This window comes from Rattus rattus, chromosome 1 (genome assembly GCF_011064425.1).
Source record: "Rattus rattus isolate New Zealand chromosome 1, Rrattus_CSIRO_v1, whole genome shotgun sequence".
Taxonomy (NCBI): domain Eukaryota; kingdom Metazoa; phylum Chordata; class Mammalia; order Rodentia; family Muridae; genus Rattus; species Rattus rattus.
Window position 1 is genome coordinate 97,438,132 of NC_046154.1, and position 16,263 is coordinate 97,454,394.

The 16,263-nt window shown below is 39.3% G+C and overlaps 1 protein-coding gene across 1 annotated transcript in view; it reads left to right on the forward strand.

Moving 5' to 3' along the window:
- Fsd1l (fibronectin type III and SPRY domain containing 1 like) overlaps nucleotides 1–16,263 on the forward strand; it is a 63,435-nt gene that overhangs the window by 32,426 nt on the left and 14,746 nt on the right. Inside the window, 3 exon segments of the mRNA XM_032903966.1 lie at nucleotides 9,684–9,893; nucleotides 11,843–11,941; nucleotides 15,911–16,040. Of these exon segments, the coding sequence (XP_032759857.1) occupies nucleotides 9,684–9,893; nucleotides 11,843–11,941; nucleotides 15,911–16,040 (439 nt within the window).

Below are 16,263 nucleotides of genomic sequence, written 5' to 3' on the forward strand. Positions count from 1 at the left end.
GAGGATTGTAAAAGGAAAGGTGAAAGAACGGAGTGCATGTGAGAGGAGGAAGGTGTCATGGTGTACAGGAGTAAATACTCAGGATTACAGATAATCCCTAACCTACACAGATTTGACTTGTAGTTTTCTGTATTAAACTGGTACAAAGTGAGAAACATTCAGTAGAGACCATATTTTAAATGTGGGTCTTTTCCTACGTTGGCAGTATGCAGTCCTATGGGATAAGCTTTTATGATGGAGGGCAAGACAAGGAAGGCACAGTTTGCAGTGAACCTTGTAAAGAGCCACATGTATGCAGTGGAGCATACTGTGTGGACAAACTGCAATGCACCATAGACTAGGCTTATGACATGAAATTTTACATAAGATATTTTCACGTTGTGTTTGGCCTAATGTGCTGTTGGCCTCTTGCAAATTGAAGAACATCTGTGCCATCATTCAGTTCACGGGGCTCACGGTTGGTGTACATCTGATATCAGAAGGCAAGAAAACATTTTTTAGAGTTTCCAAATACCAGATACTTTAAATGGTTTGGTAATCTCAGTCTAACACTTAGAATTTCCTTGGGAAGAGACTGGATCTTATTTTAGTTTTGAGAGTGTGAGGTTTTGGATCAGAGTTCTGCTGATTACCCGTTAACTGAGACCTTACTCTTTAGTACCCGCATGGTCACTTGTGAGCTCCAGACACTACTTGGCAGCAGGACACAGCCTCATGTGCCCAGGACAGCACTGCCACAGAAAGAGGGAGTGTCTGTGCTCACTTGTAGGCAATAGAGTAGGGACTTAGGCTTCAGCCTGGCAATAGATCTCATTTTTAAGAACGACCTTTTCTAAAACACGGAAAAGAATTTAAAAACTATCTTGGGTCTCATTGACTGTGTACTATTTACCATCAGTTTGGCTCTAGAATTTTACCCTTTTCATGTAACTGTCATATGTAAAACATGGACAGTTTCCACCCTGGGGAAGAAAAAGAATTGGTAGCAACCTAATGAGAAGATCTGTCCTCTTGAAGTCTCTCCACTCAGTTATAGCTTCTCAAAGTCCCGTGCTGGTGCTTTGTGCTGGGGAGGGAATGCCTTCCCCGCAAGGCAGAGCAGCACCGAGTATGCACACGAGTCTCTCTTCTCGTGGCACAGTGGCCTTCTTTGCAGGACCATGCAGCTCCTGCTCTTTCTGCATCACCAGTGGAGAATGGCCAGACAAGCATCAGGAACACAGTCATGGAACTGACACAACTTTGCTTCCCTAAAGAGGCTGTTCTTTTAGTTAGACCTAGTTTTATTCCACTTCCTGTACAAATATGGAAGAATGCATATATACTATACTACTAAATACTTTTGCTTTGGCATGTAACAGTGTGTGAGAGGTTCTTGTTGATCACTTCTGTTTCACTAATGGCTGGGTGATCTGAATTTTTCCATTTTTATTTATGGTAGAGCATTGTGTATAGGTCAGAGGACAGCTTGCAGGAATAGGTCTTTGTCTCTCATATGTGGTAAATATCCATGACACCTTAGTTTTTCCATCAGATCAGTTTATGGTCATTTTTTTTTGCCAAGCAAAGAAAATATTTTTATGTAATCACATATATATATAATTTTCTTATATATAATACATATTTATATAGATATAGATTATTTCCTTTGTGTATGTTATATTTTAGTAAATAGTTCTTACTTAGATTCACTATTGCATGATTATGTAAGTACACATACTTTCTTATAGTTGGCTATTTAGGTAACTAGTAAGTTATTGAGATAGGATCTCATTGTAGGCCCTGGCTGCTCCAGGACTTACATGTATCAGTCTGGCCTTCACCTCATAGATATTTGACTGTCTCTGCATCTAGAGCACGAGGATTAAAGTCACGAGCTATCAGTGTGTTTATTATATTTTTAATATGGCTGTTATTTTGTAGACCAGTTTTAGGTGCCTAGCAATACTAAGTAGGAGCCGTGGAGCATTATCAAAGATATTCAAGACACAGAGTCCTTCCCCCATTATCAACATCCCACAGCAGAGTGGCACACTTGTTAGAAGTGAAGCATCTTCAGTGATAAGTCCTTGTCATCCAAAGTCATGGTTTACATTGAGAGTCTCTCTTGGTGTCATTCTGCCATGCTCCGCATAGTGTGCCTTTTCTGGAAAGTCACCGACGTGGAATCTTTTCTCTGGCAGCCTTTACAGGTTGGATTCTCTGGCCTAGTCAAGAGCATTAGTTGTCTTCCATTTCTTTTCATGGCTTGATAGCTCTTAAAGCATTGAATTAAAACCGGTCTCGATGTTCCATATGCAGTTTTCATAAATAGTTACCGACTAAAGGACAATTGAATTGCTTCTTAGTTTTGGCAGTTACAGTTTTAAACATGTATCTTTGTGTAAATATAAGTTTTCAGCTTCTTTAGGTAGTTTAGGGGTAGTGTGATAAGATTGCACTTAGCTTTGTAGAAAACCTCCCAAGCGTCTTCCAAAGCGTCTATGGTTTTGCATTCCTAGCAGCAATGAATAGGTTCCTCTTGCTCTGCGTTTTGCCACCAGTGATTCTGTGGTGTCATTTCATCGCAGGTATAATTTGTGTCACATCTGACGTGGGGCACCTGTTCAGATACTCAGTCTTTGCTGTTTCCTTAGGCCTTTGGCTTTTTTTTTTTTTTTTTGAGTATTTGTTACTCCTCTTCCTCTCCCCCCTCCTTCTTTTCCTCCTCCTTTTCCCTTCATGTGAATCTCCAATTACTGTAACATTTGTTTAAAATACTTCTGTTCATTTTATTATTATTATATATTATATATAATTTATTTATTATTGCCATTCTGAAAGATCAGTCATATATTTCTCTGGGTCTGTTCCATAAATCTGTTTGCTTTTTCTTTGATCAGCATTTGAGTTCTGTAGCTTTTAAGGTGTTTTAAGTCAAGCGACGTAGTTTTCCAGCTTTGTCCTTCAGTGCTGTGCTGGCTCTCCCACAGCGTTCCCTTCTCCGTATACACAGTCAGCTGAAACTAGCAGGAGAGTTGTGGGGTTTCCCCTGGTCGTATTGAGGGAAGAACTGACAGCCTGAGGATGTGGAGCCGTCTGGCCCCCAGGCATGGGGGCCTCTGCAGTGATGCAGCTCTTTAAGTTCACTCATTGGGGTTTAGCAGTTTACGGCACACAGACCTTGAACACACTTAGTTCCTAAATGTTTCACACTGGCGATGCTGATGCAAATGCTGTGTTTTAATTTGAAATTTTATTTTTATCGCTAGAACATAGAGAAGCAGCTGCCTTGTGTGTGTTAACCTGTGTGTGCAGCCTTACTGTGATCACTTCTCAGCTCTAGACTGATTTCATTTTCCTTCAGATTTCTTACATAACTGGTCATGTCATTTGTGAGTAAACAGTTTTCTTCCTTCTCAACTGAAACCTTTTATTACATTTTTAGTTTCTTAGCACACTGGCATAGGCTTTAGTGGGTCATCACAGTGGTGAAGATTTCTGTTTCTGGTTTCAGTAAGAAGAGTTCCAGTTTCACAGCCAAGTATGAGATAGCTATTTTCACAGACCTTCCTTGTCAACTGGAGTTGAGGAGGTTTCCCTCAATTCCTATTCTAGTGAACCAGTTTTTTGTTTTGTCTTGTTCTGTTTTGTTTCTAATTAAGAATGGATATCTTGGCTGGAGAGATGGCTCAGAGGTTAAGAGCACTGACTGCTCTTCCAGAGGCCCTGAGTTTAACTCTCAGCATCCACATGGTGGCTCACAACCATCTGTAATGGGATCTGATGCCCTCTTCTGGTGTGTCTGAGGACAGCTACAATGTATTCATATATATCAAATAAATAATATTTTTTAAAAAAGAATGGATGTATCGATTTCATGTGGCTTTCTTTTAGCCCATTGATAAAGGTGGGTTATATTTGTTGATTTTTTTTCCCAGGTTGATAATTGAGTGTTGCACATAGAATGATACACATTTGGTCAACACACATTCTTACTTGATCTGTCCTCTAAATATTTTGTTCAACTTTTTTACATCTGTTTGTTAATAAATATAGTAGTCTATAGTTTTCCTATAATACTCTTGCCTAAATTAGGTTATTGTAGGTTGCTGGTCTCACCAAAAGAGCTAGAAAATATTTCATCTGCTTTTCTCTTTTCAAAAAGATTGTATAGAATTTATTCTTTATGCTAGGTGGAATTCACCAATCAACCCATCTAGGCATGATACTTACTTTAGAAGGTTATTAACTATTGGCTGAATTTCTTTAATCAGTTTAGGCCTGATCAGATTAATTTTTCTAATGTGATTTTTTTGCATGTAGTGTTTATCATGGAATCAGAATTTATCTGTTCATTTATATCACCAAAATTGTAGATCTAGAGTTTGTTCATAGTATTTCTATTTGTTTTTGAGGATTATTTGTTCGTTTGCTTGCTTGCTTGCTTGCTTGCTTGCTTTTTGAAACAGGGTTTCCCTCTGTAGCCCTGGCCTTCCTGGAACTAGAAACCAGGCTGGCCCTGAACTCCGAGATCTGCCTGCCTCTGCCTCCTGAGTGATAGCATTAAAGGCCTATGCCACCCCACCCCTGTTTAGCCATAGTATTTCTTTTTTTTTAAAGATTTATTTATTTGTTATACATGACTATATTGTAACTGTCTTCAGACACATCAGAAGAGGGCATCAGGTCTCATTACAGATGGTTGTGAGCCACCATGTGGTTGCTGGGAATTGAACTCAGGACCTCTGGAAGAGCAGTCAGTGTTCTTAACCACTGAGCCATCTCTCCAGCCCAGCCATAGTATTTCTTGATAGATATTCTTTCTCCCCTCTTCACCTCCCTCTTTTCCCCTCCCCTTTTCCAGTGCAGAGAGAGAGAGAGAGAGAGAGAGAGAGAGAGAGAGAGAGAGAGAGAGAGAGCCCCCCCCCTTCCCTTCCTCTTTGTATCCTTGTCCACTCCCCTTGGAGATAGAGTCTCCAGGTTGCTGGCCTGGAATGCACAATGTAGACCAGGCTGGCCTCAAACCTATATATAGTATTTCTCTTTGTCCCCAAATGCTGGGATTGCAAGTGTGTACCTGGCTTGGTTGTTGGTTTTTACATCCATGAAGTCTGTACATCCTCTTTCATTTCTGATATTAGTAATTGGTGTCTTCTGTCTTTGGAGTTAACCTAGACTTGTTGATTTTAATGATTTTTTTTTCAACAAACCAGCTTTTGGTTTCATGAGTTTTCTTTTTTTCCCCCCATCTGTATTAAATTGGGTATTTCTTATTTACATTTCAAATGTTATTCCCTTTCCCGGTTTCCAGACCAACATCCCCCTAACCCCTCCCCCTCCCTTCTCTATGGGTGTTCCCCATCCTCCCCCATGACTGCCCTCCCCCCAACAATCCTGTTTACTGGGGGTTCAATCTTGGCAGGACCAAGGACTTCCACTGGTGCTCTTACTAGGATATTCAATGCTACCTATGAGGTCAGAGTTCAGGGTCAGTCCATGTATATCTTTGGGTAGTGGCTTAGTCCCTGGAAGCTCTGGTTGGTTGGCATTGTTGTTCATATGGGGTCACGAGCCTCTTCAAGCTCTTTCAGTCCTTTCTCTGATTCTTTATTGGTTTTCTGTTTTTAGATTTGTTTACTTGTGTTCTAATTTTCATCATTATTTTCCTAATTTTGTATTTAATTTGTTCATTTTATGTATATGCATTTGTTTTCTAAAATAGGTGTTTAGATTATTGATTTTTAGATTTTTATGTATTCAGTGTTATTTTTATAAGCAAGTCATATGTTTTACAAGTTTTCATAAACTATTTCTATTTTCACTTAGTTCAAATATTAAAAGTCACTCTGAGATACTGTGCGTGGCTCATGTATTATTTAGAAATGTGTTGTTGAATATTTCTAAGTATCATAGTATTTTCCAGCTTTTTCCAGTTATTTCCAGTTTAATTGGATTGTGGATGAAGAGCAGATACTGTATGTTTTCTACACTTCTAACTTTGTTAAGGTTGATTTTGTGAGTAGTCTGCCTTGCTGAAAATCCATAGTCATTTCAGGTGGTTCTGTATTCTTCTAACACTGCACAGAGCAGACCATAGATGTCAGCCTTAGAGTTGATTGTTGTTTAGCTCAGCAATTTTCTGTGGTGTTCTGACTTCTAGATCTGTCTGATTCTGATGGAGGACTGTTGAAGTCGCTGACTGGTCTGGATGTATGCATGTCTTTTTGCAGCCTTGTTAGTTTTGACTGACAGATGGAATCAATACTACACCCTTTCTTATCCTTGAAAATTCCCTCACTCTAATGTCCAAAGTGTCCAAAATTAATGTAGACTCATTTCCTTTCATTCATGGTGGTGTTGTTTATCTTTTCCTAAGCAACAAGTGCTGTTATATTTAAGGTGAGTTTTCTCACAATCTTTTAGCTTGTGCGTATACATCTGTGTACTTCTCTCTGCCATCAAGCAGGCACCCCTGTAACATACACATTGGGTTTTCTCTAACTGAATTTCCTTCTGACACTGTGTAAAGGTAGCACTTAAGACAGGTTGTAAGTTCAGTTCTTAAAATTTCTACTTTAGGCCCACTTGCAAATATGAGGCCTCCAGAACATGGTAGTTGATAGGAATATTGAGATTCCTGTTGAAAGAATCAGTCTTCCCAAGGGTGATCACATTACACTGAATGGGCTTAGCATTTTGTATTTGTATACTAAGGCGCGTGCGTGTGGTGGGGGGGTAAAGAAGCCATTTTGAGAGCAAGCAAGGGTGAGTGGTAAACATGCGAAGGATTAGAGGGATAAAGGAGAAGAGAGAAATGATGTAATTATATTTTAATTTAAAACATTTTAAAAAGTGAATAAAATTAAACTGAGATTTCCACAACCCCCTCCTTAGGGTTTTATGACTTGCTGTACTGGCTCTCAAAACTCAGAAAAACACTGTACTTATACTAATTTATTATGAAGGCTACTTTTAGAAATATTAGTAGGTAGCTCAAAGAAGAGGCATTAGGACGAAGTCTGGAAGGAGTCCAGGTACAGGAGGCCCCTTCCGTGTGGGATTTTGGTGTGCTGCACCCCTGGCGTGCTGCACTCCTGGCATGCATGAGTTCCTACCACCGCTTTGCTTAGTGCACCCTACTTGGCTTCCCAGAAGTTCTCAGCCCAGTCATTTTGGTCTTAATGCAGACTTCATTGCATAGGTGTGATTGCCAACAGGGTTTGTGAGGGAAACCTACAAGAGCATTCCCTTGTGAGATCTCTCTGAGTCTCTGTAGCCTGCTTTGATAAAGAGGTTATGAATCAGTAATCATGATTATAAACCAACATATATGTATCATAATGTCATGTAGTGCTTTATGTAAAAGACATGGTAACCACAAAACCCCAAATCTAGAAATATTAGAAACAAAGAAGGAGGAAATGAAACCTGTTCAAAACATTTTGTAAAATGGAAAAGTGAAGACAAGAAGAAACACAGAAGCTGTAAGACAAGTGAAAACAGTCGACCAATTGGCAATAGTAAATCCTTCCTCATCAATAATTTAATGTAGGGAGCAGAAGAGTGACTCGGCAGTGAAGAGTGCTGTTTATTCTCGGAGGACTGGATTTGATTTCCTGCGTCCGTGTCATAGCCCACCACACTCCATTCCAGGGAGTCCGTGTTCTCCGCTGGCCTCGGTAGATGGGCATTGGCGCTCTCTGCTGTACTGCACAGTTCTCTGGGCTTTCCGAGATGACGTTTGCTGCTCACAGTCATAGAGAACTCCAGGAAGGATAGGCTCACTGCTAAGCTCCCTGGCCCTCCACCTACTTGGCTCTTGCACCCACAGTGGTTCAACAGCCACTTGAGACTGCCAGTGTTAGCTTTGTTCAGTGTTTTCCCATGGCTTCTTTCATCTGCAAAGAAACTTTTGTTTCCTTTGGATACGTTTCATTTTTTTATTTTCTTGTCTTGCTGGATTTGGATAAGACTTCTAGTAAATTGCTGAGTCCAGATGATAAGAAGGAAATATCTTCACCCTGGTTCTGCAGTCTTGGGGTTAGGTATTGTGTTTCTCACCATTAACTTAATGTTAACTCCAGGCTGTTTTGAATATTTTTTTCCTTTTACTTAATGTTGTGTTATTTGCTTGTTTGCTTTTGAGAATCCTCTAGCCTCAGCCTCCCAAGAGCAGGTATTGGCCAGCTTAGGAAATATTTTTTATTTTATTTATTTATTCTATGTGTATTAGTGTTTTTCTTGCATGTGTGTATGTGCACCATCTATGTACCTAATGCCTACAGAGGCCAGAAGAGAGGGTATCAGATGCCTGGGACTGGAGTGATAGACAACTGTGAGCTTCCGTGTGGGGCCTGGCAATATGGCAATAGAAGTAGGTCCTCTGCAAAGCAGTAACTGCTCACCCACTGAGCCGTCCTTTCAGCCCACTGAAAATGCTCTTTTTAAAGTAAAGTTTCTTACTGTTTCTACTTTGCTAAAAGTTCTTGTCATGATTATTGTAATATATTTTTGATTTATTTTTATGGTTATGTCTTTATTGATGTTATTGAATATATTCATCAATTTCAAATGTTGGTCTAGCTTATACACCAGGATTTTTTTAAAATAAGGACTCCTCGTGTAGCCTCATCTGCCTGTGAGATCCACTCTGTAGAGCTGGCTTGCCTATGTCTCAAGACATCTGGCTGTCTCTGCTTCCCAAGAGCTGGGACTAAACGCATGCACCACCATAAGAGGAGGAAATGCTTTTACAGTCCTGATTTTAACTTTACATGGTTTATATATGTGTCTATGTATCATATGCAGAGATTCACACACTTAAGGTTCATCTGAGTCACTTACCAGTGTTTTAAAGCTGTGAAACCTTTTATGGAAAATAAATTGATTTATAGTTATATGTGTTAATTGTAGCTCACCGAATCCATTTATTTTAATAAATCATAAAACTCTAGGGAGAAACACTTTAAAAATCATAAATATTTTTAAGAAACGAGGAAATCAGTTTTGTTTAGTATATTAAAATTATTTTTTAAGGTTTTTTAAATTTAATAAACATCAGTTTTATATATTTATGGGGAATAGTGTGATATTTTTATATATAGTCAAATTATGAACTCATGATCAAATTATTCATGATCACATCATCACCCAAAACATTTACCATTTGCGTTGAGAGCATAAAACATATAACTATTTTAAAGTATATAATAAATTATTGCCAACTATAATTTTTTCTGCTTTTGGAATATCAGAAACTATTCTTGTTATTTAACTTGATATATCTGTTCGTGTCTGCTAACCAACTCTTCTCTTCCCACTCTCAGATCTTAAAAGTACACTGAAAACATTTTTTACTTAATTTAGCTATTATATATAAAATATATTTACAAGTAATAAGCCATTCTCAATTATCTTTAGCATGATAGATGTTTGGAATTTACCTGTTGCCATCTAAGATGTTAATAAACTCAGAGTCTAAGAGAAGCTTTGGAATGCAAACATTATAATCTGACAATAAAAGAGGTTTTGAAAATAATTATCTTGAATTTCTAGGTTATCCTTTCTTATTAACTTGACTCCCTTTTGAATATTTGAAAAGAAGAAGTAGCAGAGGTTGAGTGCCAAGCATAATAAATGTTTGCTTAGTGTTATAATATGTGAGAGTTGATAGCCCCTCCTTTTTTTTTCCTTCTCTGCAGTCCCAAAAGCTCCAGAGATTGACCCAGTGGAGTGTTTAGTAGCTGACAACTCTGTAACTGTAGCTTGGAGGATGCCAGAAGAAGATAATAAAATTGACCATTTCATAATGGAATATAGGAAAACGAACTTTGAAGGACTTCCACGTGTAAAAGACGAGCGATGTTGGGAAGTGATTGATAACATCAAGGGTACTGAATATACATTATCAGGTAAGTCAACAGCATTTCATGAATCTAATCCTTAGAAAGTAAGTGGAAATAAGAAAAACAGTTTGTTATTTTAAATGATAAAATTAAGTTCTATTAACCAAACTGCTGCTCTTAGATATTTGTTATGTGAATGACTTTCTGTTAAAATATCAGTAAAAATTTTAATTACTTAATATTTGCATCCTACTAAAATAGCGTATGTAAAGCAAATATAGAAGACTGTTATGGGAGCAACATTTCAGAGCAGTCTTTGACCCCTGCTTTTCGTTCTTCTTTGTTTCTTTGTTTGTTTAGAGAGACTATTCCATGTAGCCCTGACTGGCCTGGAGCTCACTAAGCCCTACACCAATCTTGAACTCTGCCTTTGGAGTGCTAGCATTAGAGCAGTGCCACCATGCGCAGATAATCTTTAATTTTAGTTTTTGCCTAAGTAAAAGAACTATTTATTTTTCAGGTCTACTCAGACCTCCACATTTCAGGGATACCATAACCACCATTGTTTTCTCTGTCTTAATTGCTTAGCTCCCCATTAGCACAGAACTGGGGCTTTGCTAAGACTTTTTGTTTCTGCCTATTGAATGCTTTTTAGAAGCTATCTTAGTATAATGAGGTCTTTTGATGCTTTAAACAACAAAGTATTAGCAGAGCTTTTCAGTGTGTCCTGTACAGAGTGGGACACATGACGAGCTGTCCTGTTGAGCACTAGTTCCTTTCCTGGAGCAGGCAGGCATCCTGTGTAGCAGACAGAAGTACATGCAGCACGCTACAGTTGGTCAGCACACCACGTCACTCAATCCTGAATGGTTGGAAGTGGTTTGTAGTTGTTACAGATGGAAAACAGGTCAGTCAAGTTTTAAAGGCTTTATAGCTAGTAATATTTGGACTTAGAGCTTAGTCTAGGCATAACTGCACGGGTCATGTCCGTCTCTGCTTTATTCCCTTCCACCTTCATGTAAAATGGCATTTCATATAAGCACGCACTGGCTGGTTTTGTGTGTCAGTGTGGCATAAGCTAGAGAAGAGGAAGCACGACTTTAGGACATGTCTCCATGAGGTCAACTGTGAGGCAGTTTCTCAGAGATAAATGGGGGAGGTCCCAGTCCACACTGGGTGGTGCCACCTCTGGGCTGGTGGTCCAGGATTCTGGAAGAGGCAGGCTGAGCAAGCCATGGGGAGCAAGCCAGTAAGCAGCACTCCTCCATGGCCTCTGCATCAGCTCCTGCCTCCAGGTTCCTGCCCCATTTGAGTTCCTGTCCTGACTTCCTTCAGTGATGAACAGCAGTATGGAAGTGTAAGCTGAATAAACCCTTTCCTCCCTAACTTGCTGTTTGGGCATGGTGTTTCGTTACAGCAATAAAAACCCTGACTAGGACAAACATACATTTCATACACATAAAAATTCATTAGTGCTACTTATTTTTCAAAAAAAATGACTATGCTATTGTAAATTATGTTATCTCTTCCTTGAATGAAATACTACAGGTTTTGGTTATTGTTGCTGCTATTGCTGTCTTTGTTACTGGCTTCTTGTGATTTTATTATAAGTGTATGTATGTATGTCCGTCCGTCTGTCTGTCTGTCTGTCCGTCCTTTGGAGATAGGCTCTTGCTTTGTAGCCCAGGTTACATGGAACCAATGGTCCGTCTGTGCTGGCTTTCCAGGGCTAGTATCTCAGGTGGCACCACCACATCTAGAACAATGACCCCTCTAATGAAGCCTGAGACAGAGCTGTTTATTAATCGCCAGGTTGAAACGTTGGTAATTGTGTAAATTACTTATTTTGAAGAAAGTATTCTTATTTTCATGCATTACCTTTCATTTAACATAAATTTGTCCTCATCAAGTAAAGGGATTTCTAAGAAGGAAAAAAATGTCTGATTGATGTACACTCACACTTTTGGGAAGGAATCCTTTACTTTTTATGATGAAAAGCTTTCATTTTATTTCAGGCTTGAAATTTGATTCAAAGTATATGAATTTCAGAGTGAGAGCGCGTAACAAAGCTGTGGCTGGAGACTACTCTGACCCAGTGACCCTAGAGACCAAAGGTAAGGCCATTAGTGCCGCCATTAGTGCTTCGGCAGACAGAACTCTCCTTCAGAAGTTTCTCGAGACTTTGCAGAGTCGCGCCATGTGTAGTTGGACTCCTTCCCTACCATCTACCTCTGGCCTTTGCAGTGTAGGAAATGAAAGGCAGGGGAAATAGGACTAGAGCAGTAGTGATTTTCCTTCAGTTCCTCCCTTATGGAGGTGAGAGGACAACATGGAGAAGTCACTTCTCCACTTGTGGATCCCAGAGATCAGACTCCGGTCAGCAGCCTGGGGTAGCTGGTGCCCTTACCTGCCACACCGTCTCACCGTCCTGAGGTGACGCACTTAACGTTGCCTCTGAATGTTGACTTCACATTTAGGTTAGTAAATACATACGCACTGCTGAAGTTTGTCAAAGAATTCATTAAGAAACAGCAACAAAGGAGTTCTTTTTATTTTCCTCGTTTTCTCCCAGTTATTATTGTCTCTACAGTTTATTAATAATTACAGAGCACTCATGGTTTTTTGGTCATTAAGATCACCTTGAGAGACCACTGCTATTTTATACTGATAACCATATGCAAATGAAAGGAGGAAAGTTGAAGTATGTTATTCAGACCTAGATCTGCCCGGGATGAGTATTAGGATCTAGTTCCAGGTTCTAGAGCAGCCTTTATTGTAGGCTTCTCACCCAAGTTCTCTTCTCTAAGAGTTCAGATTTATGAACGTCACCTCTTGTATTCAGAAGAATGTTTAGGTATTTACCAATTGAAAGCTATTCTGCTAGATTCCCTCCCACTCACAAGGCGATAGTTGTCTGAGTTTGCTTCCTGAATTAGACTGTACATTGTAGTCAGTACTTGAGGCTTTCCGCATTCCACTGACTTCTAGTTTATTTCTTATGCATTTAATTAGAGACACATGCTAGAAATTTGCTAAGATCCATAATGATAACGTAAACATATATCAGAAGAGAACTTAAGTAAGCGCTGGAACTTCACCCTAGTCCCTGTGTACGGTAGGCAAGTGCTTGAGCATTCAAGGCCCGTGAGTTTTTGATGAACTCAGAGTAATGTTTGTGGCATAAAGGCCTAGAAAAATTCTCATTTAAAGTAATTTGGATTAGTAAATAATTTTACTTGAGAATTATACATAGGTTAGTGCAGAAATGTAATTACTTTGAATTACATGTTTTCAAACATTTTAAGATTTATTTATATGAGTGCACTGTAGCTGTCTTCAGACACACCAGAAGAAGGTATTGGATCCCATTACAGATGGTTGTGAGCCACCATGTGGATGCTGGGATTTGAACCCAGGACCTCTGGAAGAGCAGTCAGTGCTCTTAACCACTGAGCTGTCTCTCCAGCCTGAGATAATTAGTTTTTAAAAAAATGTTTCTCTATTCAAAGCCTTGTCAGATTTCTGGGCCAAATAACTTTTTCTCTGCAGCTTGAGCTACTTTGGCCCATGTCGGGAAAGACTGCATTGCTGAAATTGTTCACTAAGGAGCGTCAGGTCATTTGTCATTGCTGTCCCTTCTGTTGTCTCTTCAGCGAACAAGCTTGGACCTAATAGGAGGTGCAGTGTAGATTTCATGGACTTTAGTTAGCAAATAGTTGGCCATTGCTTCCCAGCACAGCTGCTCTTCAGCAGTGTCTGACATTACCAAGCAGACTCCTGATTGGTCTTGAGCTTCAGGGAGAGAGAGAGAGTAAGCTGATTCTGGGGTTTCATGGAAACAACCCCCTGGGCTTAGCCTAGAGTAACAGGGATTCTGATCATTGGGCAGTTTGAAGTAAAATTATTTCTCATGTGACTATGGATCATAAAATTTCTGGGATTGGTTTGCAGCATTGAAATAAGTATTAGTAAAAACATGAAGAAGTCCAGATCCTTTAAAAGTGACCATTGAACAATTATTTACTATGTTATTGGCTTGTTCCTGCTATTTTTGACCACCCAGTACCAGTCAGTAAACCCACAGAGAACAGAGGGGAGAGGCAGTGGAAATTAAATAGTTCAGATCCATAAAAATACAATACAGCTAGCATTGTTTACTTCTGTCCCTTTAATCCATGTGGCATTATTTATTCTGGCATAACAATTGTAAAAGTGATGAGTAGTGCAAGCTTCAAGTACATTTTCCCTTCCTTTCTGGTGAGATAAGTGACCTCACTAAATAGCAGAACTTACTCCAGCCCCCAGTCGTAGTGCTGTGGTTCAGCCACGTCCATGTTAAAGCCAGGTCTTCTTTATTTCAGAAGGGTAGATGCTCTAACTGTATAATTAGTGGCTAACAGCTAGGGGATACCTGCGTTTCTATACAACAGTTGACTCTGGAAATGTCTCAGTGTGTCTACCTATTAAAGAACCCCTTTCCATTTTGCTGAAAAGGTACATTCTTCCTGTTTACTTCTGCTTAGAGGCAGCTTTTGAAAGTGAGTGACTTCCTTGTGTAGTGTGGCATTCAGTAGAGCTGTGCAGTCAGTAGATGTTTATTCAGATGTTTTCTAAGTGAGACAATGAACAATGGCTGTGGTGCATGTTGGAATTGGAGTCCTTGTTCCAGAGTCTGGGGTGAGAGGATGCGTCCTCCACTGGCCCTGTGTCCTTATCTTGTTTGACGATGAGTGTTCACAGACTTACAAATGTCTTAGCTAATTTCAAATAATATTGTTAAGCGAAGTAGTGTACTATAAATGAATATTTCTTTTAGTTAACAATTACCAAAAGTTTGAATTTTAGCAGGAGTTGTAGCCAGAGCAGATTAACTTGTAACTAAGTAGCTGAGGTCTGTAAAGTAGTTTAGGAATTGCGTTACAGCATAGAAGAGACAGCATCGGACAGCTGTTTTAATGATTTATTTTCTCAGTTTCTAGAAAGGGAAGCTAATACCATGCTTCTCTGATTTCCTCAACTATCACTTCTAAGGATTTTGAATAGTATTTATATGCCTTAGAGTTTCATTGCTGTGAAGAGACACCACAACCAAGATAACTTTTATAAAGGACAACATTTAATTGGGACTGGCGTACAGTTTCAGAGTTCAGTCCATTATACTTATGGTGGGAAACATGGCAGTGCCCAGGCAGGCAGACTTGGTGTGGAGAAGGAGCTGAGAGTTCTACATCTTGCTCCAAAGGCAGGCAGAAGTCTTTCACACTGGGCAGAGTGCATGATATATTACCTCAGAGCCCTGTCTCCACAGTGACACACTTCCTCAAACAAGGCCGTTTGAGTAAGGTCACACCTCCTAATAGTGTTACCTCCCATAGGCCACGCATATTCAACCCACTACACTATAATTTTCTAAAACATCAAATAATCTGAAAAGCATGGGTTATTTCATATTTTTGTTTGTTTGCCTTATTTTCATTAAGTAGATGTTTTTCTCTTCTACTGTGTGAAACAAATTATCTGTCAACTGGCTCAGTTCTTTGCTTATGTCCCCAGGGCATAAAATGAATATATTGATTCATTCAGTGATGGCTTTCATTTAGTATGTCATTGGAACTCATGAGAGTTTAAGTGTGAATTTGTTAATAGTAAAGCTTCAGAGAGAATACTTGTGCTGCTTTTACAGTATCATTTCATATACTGTACTGCTCTCTCTCTCTCGTCCCCCATAATTCCACCAGTTCATTCCATTCAGTCAAAACAATCAACCAAGAACCCAGCTGATAATTTGAAATACCACGAACTTCCGATTATTGTATGCTGGTGGAAAGTTCAGTACAAGTGGAGATACCATTGGCTCTCACGTTTACTGTACTTGGTTACTGTATAGTATGTGCAGAGAAAACATGGAAATAGGTGGGATTTATAAACCACAGCTGAAGCATTGAGAGTTTTTTGTGCAAGAGCTAGGGATTGGAAGCTTTTTCTCTGCACACAGAGTTGGCTCACTTGAATAAGAAATAATATGACAGGTATGTTTGAGACAGTGGTGATTTCTTACGTTTGTTAAACATTGTCTTGGGCAGCACTTAACTTCAGTCTGGATAACTCATCATCCCATTTGAACTTGAAAGTTGAAGATTCCTGTGTAGAGTGGGATCCTACTGGAGGAAAAGGCCAAGAGAGTAAAATTAAAGGAAAGGAGAATAAGGGCAGGTAAGTCAGCTCAGGAAATCTGTTTTGTGGCCAAATGCTTGCACAGTGATTGTCTCTGACCATGACTGATACTGACGTTCTTACTTATTTTATGGACAGGTGTTTATATGTTGATTCTTATTTGTATTAAAATTTACAATGTTAATGTTTATTCTGCACAGTAATATGATTTCTGACATGTTAGTAACTCAGAAGTGAAGAATATAGTATCATCTGTCAATAC